General features: G+C 36.8%; 2 protein-coding genes and 1 pseudogene across 6 annotated transcripts in view; 2 read left to right on the top strand and 1 right to left on the bottom strand.

The window, feature by feature from the left end:
- The first annotated feature begins 12 nt into the window (after nucleotides 1-12).
- On the top strand, nucleotides 13-2,805 carry LOC121253593 (annotated as a pseudogene).
- Nucleotides 2,806-7,292: 4,487 nt separating this feature from the next.
- Nucleotides 7,293-8,872, top strand: LOC121253213 (eukaryotic translation initiation factor 1A-like). Its single transcript, XM_041153168.1, has 2 exons — nucleotides 7,293-7,442; nucleotides 8,217-8,872. The coding sequence occupies exon 2, from the start codon at nucleotides 8,234-8,236 to the stop codon at nucleotides 8,660-8,662; it is 429 nt and encodes a 142-aa protein (XP_041009102.1). The 5' UTR covers nucleotides 7,293-7,442; nucleotides 8,217-8,233; the 3' UTR covers nucleotides 8,663-8,872.
- Nucleotides 8,873-10,806: 1,934 nt separating this feature from the next.
- Nucleotides 10,807-12,178, bottom strand: part of LOC121253215 (putative receptor like protein 25) — a 51,503-nt gene continuing 50,131 nt past the window's right edge. For 4 of the 5 annotated variants that reach the window (XM_041153179.1, XM_041153178.1, XM_041153173.1 and 1 more), the window contains one exon: nucleotides 10,807-11,595. In XM_041153179.1, coding sequence (XP_041009113.1) covers nucleotides 10,871-11,572 — 702 coding nt within the window. In that variant the 5' untranslated portion in view covers nucleotides 11,573-11,595 and the 3' untranslated portion in view covers nucleotides 10,807-10,870. Of the gene's footprint in view, nucleotides 12,045-12,178 lie in introns of all 5 variants that reach the window. The other variant, XM_041153174.1, reaches the window with a different exon arrangement.

The raw sequence follows: 12,178 nt of genomic DNA on the forward strand, positions 1-12,178 counted from the left end.
CATTAAGATGGCATGCAAGGACTGGAAGTAGAGGAAGTGGATTCCAAGACAGTAGGAACTATTCGTAAGCTTCATGCAGTTTGTATCCCATCCCCATTTCAAAGCCACATAAAGGCCATGCTAAATTCACAAAGCCTCTCCATTTTAAAGCTTTTCACATAACCTTTGTGAAGACAGATCAGTTCAACCACCAGCATTTTCAGATATCTGGGGGTCCAAACTTCTTAGATGGCTTACCGGACTTTCAATTTGAAACCATTCCAGACGTCCTCCCTCCACCGTATTCCAACTCCACCCAAGACTCCTGTTCTCTCTGTGAGTCCACTACGAGAAACTTCTAATTGGCTCCATTTTCTGACTTGCTTGTGAAGCTCAACACTAATATCGCAACTACAAACAAGGCTAATAATCCTCCAGTAACCTGCCTTTCACTCATGTCACTGTTGCTCAAGTGCTCGGGATCCCAATCGTAATGCTCTTCACAATCTATGCTTGCAGCTTAATGGATGTTATGCAATTTACTGCTCTCAGGGACAATGGGTTTACACCACTCAAAGGTTCAACAAAAACCGCCGCGATCTACTGAAATATTCTTGCATTAGTTATTACGAAGATTGATAGTATGTCAAGTTCTCGAGCTAAAAACATTATTTTCTTTGTTGCAGATGAATGCTATCTCACAAATCGGTATCATCTGGACACAATTATTATTACGGAATGATATACCAATGGATCAAAACCTCAAACTTAGCAAAGATGATGGCGATCCTCTCTCAGATTCACTCCCTTATCGGCGCTTAGTTGGTAGACTCCTCTATCTCACCATCACTCGAGCCAATTTATGGCAGCACCTACGACGACACACCTACATGCTGCTCATCAAGTCTTACAGTACATTAAAAATGCTCCTAGGCAAGGCCTTCTTTTCTCTTCCCATTCTTCACTTATTCTTCGTGCATACTCAGACTTGGATTGGGCCTTTGGCCCAAACTCACGTCGCTCAGTTATAGGATTTTGTATATTTTTTGGACAATCACTCATCTCATGGCAATCAAAAAAACAGGCAGTCGTCTCTCACTCCTCCGCTGAGGCCGAGTATATGGCCATGGCAACAACTTCATGTGAATTGCAGTGGTTATCTTATATACTTCAAGATTTGCACCTCTCCATTTCTCTTCCAATAGATATATATGTACTTTGACAATCAAGTCGCGCTCCACATAGCCAAGAATCCGGTTTTTCACAAGCGCACCAAACATATCGAGATGCTTTGTCATCCCATCCGTGACAAAATACAAACTGGTTTCCTATGGACTTGCTCCATTCATTCTTCTTCTCAGCTTGCGGATATATTCACAAAAGCCCTTCCATCCTCACAATTTTTATTTTTGTTATCCAAGACAGGAATAGAAAATATCTATTCTCCAACTTGTAGGGGATATTATGGAATAATATACCAACTGCTACACTGCCAAACGCCCCAAAGAATATGCAACAGAATTCTCAACAAACTTTCAGCAAATAATTTGTTATTTGTATATTCGTTTAGGGATATTTCAATACTTTTTCATTACATAGCTTAGTCGATTCTTTCTATAAATTCATTACTGTACAACATAGAGAAGCAAATAATTAATACACAGAATTCATCATTCCCTTCCTTGCTCTGTTTCCTTTCCATTTACGCTGATCTCAGAACCGCTCAGCATCATTTTTGCCAATTCTGACAATTATAGACTGGATTCTGGGTATGAGAGACATATATTCGACTGAGGGATCTTCCAGCCACTTTTCGAACCACAGACCCAAACGATGTTGTCTTCAAAGAAGCAGTAGATAGAGATCGTGAAGCTTCAACAATCGTTATTCACACATTTGATGTGTTAGAGCAAAAAGTTTTGGGTGCTCTCTCCACTTATTTTTCTCATGTATATGCCATTGGCCTTCAACAACTTCTACTGATCAATTACTCACTCACTCACTCAATCAACCCCTAAGGTCAATTGGGAATAGTTTAGGGAAAGAAGAAACCGATTGTCTCCATTGGCTTAACTCTAAGGCTCTCGACTCAGTGGTGTATGTGAATTTTGGCAGCGTCACCGTTATGACATCGAAGCAGTTGACTGAGCTTGCTTGGGGGCATGCAAATAGCAAGCACATGTTCGTATGGATAATTAGGCCTAATTTACTTGTTGGTGAATAAACGATTAATTTAAAAGAGTGTCAAATAGCAAATTTGCAACCCGAGCCCTTGGCAGAAACAAAAGAAAGAGGCCTAATAGCTGGTTGGTGCCCACAAGAAGTGCTGAACCACCCCTCAGCTGGAGGGTTCTTGACACACTACGGCTGGAATTCATTGAAAGCATTTGTGCAAGAGTACCGATGCTTTGTTTGCCTTGCGATTTCGATCAGCAAACAAACTGCAAGTATATATACTTGTGATGAATGGGGCATTGGCATGGAGCTTGACAATGATATCAAGAGAGAGGCATTGGAGAAGCTTGTGAGAGAATTGATGGAGGGTGACAAGAGTCGGGAAATGAATAAAAAGGCAATGGAGTGGAAAAAATTGGCCGAGGCGTCCATTGATTCTGATCATCAAGGTTCTTCATCCATCTACTTCAACAGCGTAATTGGTGAATGAGTTGCTTTTATCAAAAGGCTAGATGTTTCAAGAAAGTGACCATAACAAAAGAGTGTCAAGGTTTAGTCTTCATCCATTCATATATGACTTTCTTCAAAACCTTGTGCACTTGTACTCCACAAGCCCTTTGCTGTAAAAACCAAGGTCGAAAATTAATGAGATCAAGGTGTTGAAAAATAATGCAATAATGTAATCAAAACCAAAGGAAATAGAATAATTACCCTCACAAAGGTTTGAAGGGTCTTTCTTGAAGGTTTGCTTTTCTGACATGTGGCGCTCCCGGCTCCTATTTACAGAAACTAGGCGATTGAGACGCCAGGATGATGACAACATGGTCACGCATCCCAGCGATAGTGCCAAGTGTGTGTACATGTAACAGTGTACAATAAACAACGCAGCAGATAAATTAAATAAGTTAACTAAGTACCAGAATATTTTTATACAAATTAACATAAGTAAAATGATTAAATAGAGTTATACAATTATTACAAATAAAAATATAATACAAAGCCAAATACGAATACGAGTGTTCCCAAATCATGCCTCAGGCGGAGCCGAATCCTCAGGGTCACCCTCAGCTTCAACTGCATCAAAATCTGCGTTACCATAAAATGGTACCGCAGGTAAGTATAAACCAAACAACCACGAGATAAAAATATATTAATGCAACCAACATGCATGCATATGATGAAATATGCGTCAGACCCAAAATATCATTTTCCTAGAAAATGGATTTTTTCCAACACATGCCAAAATCTCATTTTGGCCCAAAAATAATAATTCATCATTTTTCTAGAAAATGACTCACACAAAACCCTTTTATCCATAACACGTTATTTTTCCAGAAAATAGCCTATTAACCAATTTTACCTTATGCACCATGATCTCCCCTTAGGGATCATCCGCACACCCTGACTCTCATCGTCACACTATGGGTAACGACCATGCGAGTGACTTCATAACGAACGATGCCCAGTTCCGCGCCCAGCGCGTTCGTGGCCAAGCATCCTCTAACCCTAGCCAGCAGAGGGGCCACGGAGTCAACACGAAAGCGTTACCATCCCGTCCGATCCCGTTGTTGCCCAGCAACAACCCAGGGGACGTCACTCAGTATATTCCGCTCCCGAGTGACTAGAGGAGCTCCACCGAGATAATGCCCTATCTCGGCTTGGGGTCATGATACGTACGCACCCAAAAATCATTTAACACATGAAAACCCAATTTTTAATAAACATATGAACATGAATGCAATTAAACGAAAACTCAGTTTCATTTACAAACATGATGATGCTTGCAAATATGCCATGTACATGAAACGACGCCTTAACCAACAACCAACAACTCACAGCACAACCAAACACACAAATAACTCCATCCTCCAATCCATCCGACCTCCTTACTCCTCGGACTCAGTCTGGCATAACCAACCAGTTCACAATAAAATGAGTTAGTGCAAAAAATATATTTAAATCACGATAGTTTTTTAGAAAAATACTTACAGTGCTATATAATAATTTTCAAAAGATCACGGAGCTGCAAGAAGTGGCAACACAGCAACAAAACAGTGCCAAATGCACTGTGGCCGTGGGTCTCAAAACCCACTTTTGAACCGGGTCAAACTAAAACCCGATATTGATATGGTAGGGCTTAGGGATGTCAGTGAAGCTAATGGTGGTGGTGGTTGGCCGTGGGTGGCGGCGTAGAAGGCGATTGAAGGCTAAAATACCCAAAACGAAAATATTGATGGTGGGGCTTCACCGGTGGCGGATCAGGGCTGAGGATGGATGCATTAAGTTGCTATAAGGTCGAGGATGATATGGTAAAAAGATGGTAGCCGGAGGTGGCGCGACGGTGGCACGAGAACACAAGGAAGGCTGCAGCTTGATGCCTTGCGTGGAGGAGAATGGGGGAACGAGAGGAGCTAGAATTTGGGAGGTGGGGTCGCCGGCCGGTAGAGAAGCGAACGGTAGGGGCGGTGACGGACACGAGCGGCGCACGGCGGTGCTGTGGCTGGAGGAGAAAAACAGACGGGGGAGAGAAGAAAGGGGGTGACGCGCGCGAGGAGAGAGAAAGGAGAAAAAGAAATGGAGGAAAAAAGAAAAGGAGAAGAAAAGAAAAAGGGAAAAAGAAAAAGAGAAAGAAATGAGGTCCAATCCTCACATCTTGGGTAAAAAAAAAAAAGATCCAACGAAAAAAATTTCAAAACAGCAAGTTAAATAAAATAATTTAAACGTAGTGATTAAATTAAAATAATATAATTAAACCCAACAATAATGTAATTTAAAATAAAGAGAAATTTAAATGCATAACAATAATTAATATTAAGGAAACATATCAAATTAATTTTCACAAATTAAAAATCATAAAAATAAACCCACTAAAAAAATCCGACAAATTAGAAACAAGAGAATCAAATTTTAAATTAATAAAAATAATCCTTTAATTAAAAATACACTAAAATATGGGGTGTTACATGACAAGTGTTAAAACTTGGGATTGTGGAACGAGTTTGGCAAACGATACTGTGACTTTTGGAAAGTTTTTAGATATCAAAAATGCTATTTTACCCACTTAATTTATCCCCTCATTTTGACACCTCATATATTTTAATTTTTTTCTTTACTTAATAGTTAAGAAAGTGACTATTAGTGTATTGATATTTCTTTTCTATATTTTTTTAAAATATTTTAAAATGATAAAAAAATATAAATGAAAAAATGAAAAAGAAAAGAAAATGCCAAATTGGCTTAGTGGTCAAATAGAGTGGTGCTAATCAGGTGGCATAGTAGCACTGCTCTTTTAGATATATGAGTACTTGTCAAAAGCTATCCTTTTGAAAGGTTGAAAACTACCATGTTTTAAAGATCCCAATCTTAAAACAAAGCTCTCTATTGAGCTTACTTTGGACGGTACTAAAGCCTCATTTGGATTGAGATATGAGATAAGATGATTTATAAATAGTAGTGAGATTTGTGAGTTAAAATTTATAAATAGTAGTGAGATTAGATCATCTCTCAATCCAAACTAGCTCTAACTGTTCGGCCCTTCAAATTTGAAAATCCATGCATTCAAAGATCCGCATCTTAAACAGAAACAAATGTCTGCAACAAGACACTACCTCCCAAACAGCATTGGCTCAATTGTTAGGTAATTTGCTTAACGTTGCGTTTGAGTAGTGATCTTTGATATTCTATGAATAATAGTAAAAAAATAATGATAAAATATTAAAAAGTAGTGAATAGTAAAAAGTAATGATAAAATAATAAATAGTAGTAGATTGTTCTGAAAAGACTCCACTACCCAAATAAAGCCTAGCACCCACTACTCAAGGTCTCTTAAGAAAAAATATTAATGGCCTCTATTAAAGGTTAAAAGTCCTAAAATTTCTTAAGAAATTATATTGATTTTAAAATTATTTAGGAAATAATATTAGAAAGCCTCCAAGAAAGAGTTTTTCTAAAAAAGAAATTAGAAAGACTATTAAGAAATAAAAACTTCTAAGAAAACTATTTCTGATTATTGATTATACATAATTTATTAACTTTATTAGTTTATATAAGAGAAAATTGTTAGTTTAATTAAGAAAAACTAAATGAAGACAAACGGAAGCAATTACAATAGTTAGTATGTAATTGTTAAGAAAAAAAATAAAAATTTGTAGTATTTATATTTAACATAATAGTTGATTACCTTATTGTGTTGGAATTCAAAAAACATTCTAAAATTCTCTCCTTAAGCCTTAATTTAAATTGAGCTGCCCTTGCTCCCAAACTTCATACAAATGAGGCTAGTAGAATTCTTTTATATATATGTACTTTCAGAATAATTTTACTTATCATTCCCACACTTTCAGAATATTGTACTTTTAATTTTTTTTTTCATTTTTTCTATAACAATTATGTGGCATATAGATGATAAGTAGAACAACTCAATTAGTTTAACAATAATAAAATAATAAAAAATAATTTTAAAATATGTAAAATATGTGGTGTGGGATGATAAATAGAATCCCTCATATTTTCACACAAAATGTGATTCGTCAACTTTTCATCATTTTTCATTGAATGATTGAAGAATTATTGAATTATCTTTTAATATCACTTCAGATAATGATAAAAAAAAATGATAACTAAAAGGATTGAGAAAAGCATATCTCCTATATATAAATATAATATACTGTATAGGGAAAATAAAGTAATTTTAGGATTAAGGATTAAGTAATTTTAGGGAAAATAAATGCTGCCAATAGGTCAAGATTATATTTTTAATTAGTAAAATGAATGCTGTAGTTTTATTAACGATTTCGCATTAAGGCTTAAGCTCATGTTGAAGTTCTATCATCTTTTGATCACATAAAATTAGTTGACATGATCTCAACTTATCTCTCTATTATTTATTATTATTCATAAATTTTAAATCATAAATTTTATTATTATTTATAAATCATCTCATCTCATCTCATCTCATCTCATCTCATTTCTGAATCCAAATGAAACCTAATGGACTTTCTACGGCTCAGTGGCCCGGCATGAAACCGTATGGGCAAAAAACAATCAAACGGGTCAGTTTCAACTGTCAAGACGAGTAATCCAATCTTTGAGGCTCATGGCCCGATCTTATTTTGGGCAAACAAGCCTCAAATCTTTGTTCCGATTAGGGCTTATCTATCGCTGCATGGCCCAACCGACTTGACTCGACCTTTGTGGTACAAAAAGAAGCTAGGGTCTGAAGCACAGGGCATTCAGATTGATTTCGATCAACTTCCCTGATAATCACGAAGCATAGTCGTCATACAAAGGTACGCTCTTTTGCCTCCTCAATTATTGGTATTTTTCTTATTTTATTTTTATTTTATATAATTATTAAATTCTAAAATTCTAGGGTTAGTTTCTTGCGTAGCCTGCGTGGATGATTTTTGTTGAAATTTCGGGTTATTCTTTGTTTTTGTTCTCTTTTCGGTGTTATTTAATATTTATTGCTAGTTCTGGTTATTAGTTTGTACTGATGTTGTTTGATGAAGCTAGGTTGTTTGGTTGTCTGATTTTTCAGACGCGCTGTTATTAATTATTATTATTTGGATTACAGTTCTGGTTAGATGTGATTAGGGTTGTTTATGATTAAATTATCGGATTTTTTGCTGTGTGTCCCTGTGGGCTTTGGATTTTTGAGGTTTGGGAGCTTGATATAGTAATTTTGTTCTCAACTTTTCAGAAAAATAAATAGTTGATTTGTTCGGGTATTTCTTTCTTCTTCTTTTTTTTTTTTTTTTTTTTTTTTTTTTTTTTTTTTTTTTGTGTTGAAGAACACTGGAGCCACTTTGTATAAATTTTTTACTTTAAATTTTCTATTGAAGGAGTCTTTTTGGGTGGGTTCGTACTGATTCTGATTTTTCACTGGTAAATTCGTGTTATTCATTACTTTTGTATATCTGGTTTGTGCTAGTGTATGTCTATTTTATTATTTAATGTGGGAAAGATAAATATTAATCAATGAATATGCCAAAAAGATAAATATTCATATGTGATTGGTCGTATTTAGCCAGTTTGCATTACAAATTCTGCTCTGGTTGCAGCTACAGAGTCAGCAGCCATGCCGAAGAACAAGGGAAAGGGAGGAAAGAACAGGAAGAGGGGAAAGAATGAAGCAGATGATGAAAAGCGTGAGCTTGTGTTCAAGGAAGACGGGCAGGAGTATGCCCAAGTGCTTCGCATGCTGGGAAATGGCCGGTGTGAAGCTATGTGCATTGATGGCACGAAGCGTCTTTGCCATATCCGAGGCAAGATGCACAAGAAGGTCTGGATTGCAGCCGGTGATATAATCCTCGTTGGTCTTCGTGACTACCAGGATGACAAGGCTGATGTGATCCTCAAGTACATGCCTGATGAGGCTAGGCTCCTGAAGGCCTATGGTGAGCTTCCTGAGAACACACGTCTCAATGAAGGCATCATTGATGATGAGGATGATGGTGGTGGCGATGATTATATTGAGTTTGAGGACGAAGATATCGATAAAATATAGGGTTTCGGAATTACTTCTGTATGGATTTTATCTTTAGTTCTTGAGAGTTATTGTTATTGACTGTATTACATGACTATGAATTGCACTTTGTACTTGTAAAAAAAAAGAAAAAAATGAATTGCACTTTGTAAGTTTGGATTTTCAGGTGGTGAATCGGTTGCATTCCATTTAACACCTGTTATTACTAATGAATGGCTGTTATGTTTTCCTCTTCTGATGTACTGCTCTGTTGGCGTTGATGCTCCTTTTTGGTTTGAGTTCTTCTGAATGATTATGATGCTGCTTCTGCATGAGGGAGTGTATTCGATTCTTTTGATTAATATTTTTATAGAGTTAGCAACTTGGGATTTTGAACGTGCATTTGTCTTCTCAGGGTGCATCAGGCAGATATGTTGAGTTGTTCTGCTCTAGTTGCTGACAACTGCTCTCTCTGAAAGAAAACTCCTTTTAGCTATAGGCCAACCAAATCCTCGCCACTATACAAGGAAGGGAAAGCTGTGGCTCCCACTCCTTTGAGTGACTCGAATGTGTCCATCGTCGTCCTCTACACAAATGTCTAAAGAGCGAATTTTGGACAAGATAGGTAGGAGAGACAAGGTTAATAATCAATCTCGGAATACATGGGCTGTCCTCACTCAAATATGGAAGAATGACTTGGATTCTGGCAGTCTCTTGATACCGTCATTCCAACTCCTGAGATGTCTCTGTTCTTATGACCACGAGTACAGAGATTGGCACTGCTGTTGTTGCAGTTATGCAATACAAAAATTACACTTTGAAGGTTGCATTATAGAGATCTTAAGAACAAACCTTCTGTAAATTTGGATGAGTAGATTATATATGTGGTGGATGCATTTGGATATAATTAATGAAGTTAAAGGCCACCCTTTTTTATCTCCTCAAGATCAACATTCCCATTAGAAATATGATCAAAACTGCATGAATAGGAAATCGTAGGCACGAGTATCCTCATCTATCTAGATCAAGCTTCACGTTGATGCCAAAGTGGATCCACAAGGCGTGTACAATGTTGCCTTTACTTGTTTGTGCTTTCTCATCCCCCTAATATGCATTAAAACGATTTTCAGATGACCAGGGGAAGACTTTGCTTGCCTTTGTCAGATCAGGAGCGTATCGGTGACACCCGACGACAACAAAATTTAATCAATGGTTATTTGCTGCTTAATCAACTGTGTTAGTTGCTCGATTAAAGCATGATCCACATCTAGCTACTTGCTAATTGAGATAATGATTGTATCCACCATCACGATTTTGAAAATTTTCACCAATTAATAACTGTGAACATTGCTAACTACGTTCACACATTTTATTCCAATCTTGTCTGAGACTTGCGTGTATAGTTAAATTTATTAAATCAAAAATATTATATCTAATAAAGTTAGCATATCTTAGGCTATTGTAAAGACCTATAACCTTTAAAAGGATGCCAATGTTAAAATTTTGGAGAAATGATATTTGCAGTTGTGGAGTGCGCAAGTAACACGAAATCTCTTTGCAAAATATGAATAAATACGGGATCCACATAAAAAAAATTAATTTTTTAATAGTGGATCTCACTCTTTTTCAAAACAATTGTACTACAATTATGCATTCCACGACTGCATATAGCATTACTCAAAATTTTGATCTCCAAAATTTAGTTGAGTGTCTTGATTCTCTCATTCCTCCTAATGAGGAAAAAAAACCTTATAAACTTTGTTTTTTGATTATAAAGAAGCACCAAAACTCTATATAATGTAACAAAGTAATTCTAGCCACCGAGAGTAGCAATTTGTAGATTTTTCAAAAAATTATAAATAATGGGGCGAGAGAGTGGATGGCTCTTAAAAATTAGACCCTATTGCTGGTCTAAAATGAACAATACTACCCTTGCATAATCTTAATTTACTATTGAATATTCCAATAGATAGCAATACATTGCCAATGCAACAACTAAAAGGCATTGCGTAATTTCCTTTCATGTAATTGAAGGTTTAGCATCCTTAACTTATCTTTCTAGATTATCTGATAATAGAAAAACTTCTACTTGGAGAACATGAACTTTTGGATAAAGCAAATATGCAAAAATGTTGAGCTTTGTGTAGATTGACTGCCAATTCCATCCAATAAGATAACAATAATGCTAGAAAGCATAAATGATACATTTGTATCTTTTTGAAAACATATTACATGACTATGTTTTATTTACTACTTCCTACGATTCACCTGAAGATTCACCCGGCTTATTCGAGTTTGGCGTTGCTTCTTGCCAAAAATCTTGATGAGCCAATCTTGCTTTCTGGTTGTCACAATGTGCCCGATAACAACTCCAAATACGAATCCACATCCATATCCCAACACAACTACTTTCCAACCAAATTCAAAGAACAATTTTGGACTCCGATTCTCTTCAAAGGTTGAAGGTGGAGGTGTTGAAATGTCAGAATCTCCACAGCTCTTGGACAATGGCCTTCCACACAATCCTCGATTATCTTCGAATGAAGTATTTGGAAATGTTCCAAACTGTTGCCCCTGTGGTATAGGTCCAGTGAGGCAATTATGTGACACAGTAAAGTTTGAAAGGAAATTGAGCTGGACTAATTCAGGAGGTATCTTTCCAAACAACTTGTTTTGAGAAAGGTCTAATGATTCTAGCTGTGTCAAGTTCGCAAAGGATGATGGGATATGACCAGTGAAAGCATTATTGGAAAGGTTCAGCACACGAAGTCCTTCTAGATTCCCCAGTATTTCAGGAATATCTCCTTCAAATCTGTTGCATGAGAAATCTATGACTATGAGGCCATCTTGGATCTTCTTATACTCCAACTCCACACCTTTTATCGTTATTATAATTGAATAGTAGACCCTGTCACCCATGTATTGTAAATTCTTTGCACCAACGGACTTCATGGCATCCCATTGTGCGAAGTATCCCGCAGATAGATTCCCAGACAAATGGTTGTGAGAGAGGTCAATGATACACAAATTGGAGAATGTGTAATTTGTTTCCAGACTCCTTATTGCACCGTGGAAGCCATTAGAATGGAGATCAAGAATCTTCAAGTGTTGAAGAGTTCTCAACCAAAAGGGAGAGGTATCATTGATTTGATTGTCGCTAACACGAAGATACTCTAGCTCAGTACAGTTGGCCAAAGATCTTGGCAAACGACCCTGTAACTGGTTTTGACTTAAGTCAATCATATTTAACCTGCATCCTTTTGCCCATGTTTTTGGGATGGTGCTGCCGAAGTTGTTACTTCGTAGTCGTAGCACTGACAAAGATTGACTCAAGTTGCCTATACATGGATGAATCATGCCACTCAAATTGTTATAGGACAAATCAAGCACTTCAGGTGAACTCATATTGCAAATAAATGGTGAAATCCTTCCGATGAAAGAATTACTGCTGGCGAAATAAGCCACTAGGGATGGTGGTGGAATTGGGAGCGATCCATGCATCATGTTATTATCAAGGTAAAAAGATTCTAGAATTGCCCCTGGGATAATTGCCAGAGA

This window comes from Juglans microcarpa x Juglans regia, chromosome 2S, assembly GCF_004785595.1.
Source record: "Juglans microcarpa x Juglans regia isolate MS1-56 chromosome 2S, Jm3101_v1.0, whole genome shotgun sequence".
NCBI classification, from domain to species: Eukaryota; Viridiplantae; Streptophyta; class Magnoliopsida; order Fagales; family Juglandaceae; genus Juglans; species Juglans microcarpa x Juglans regia.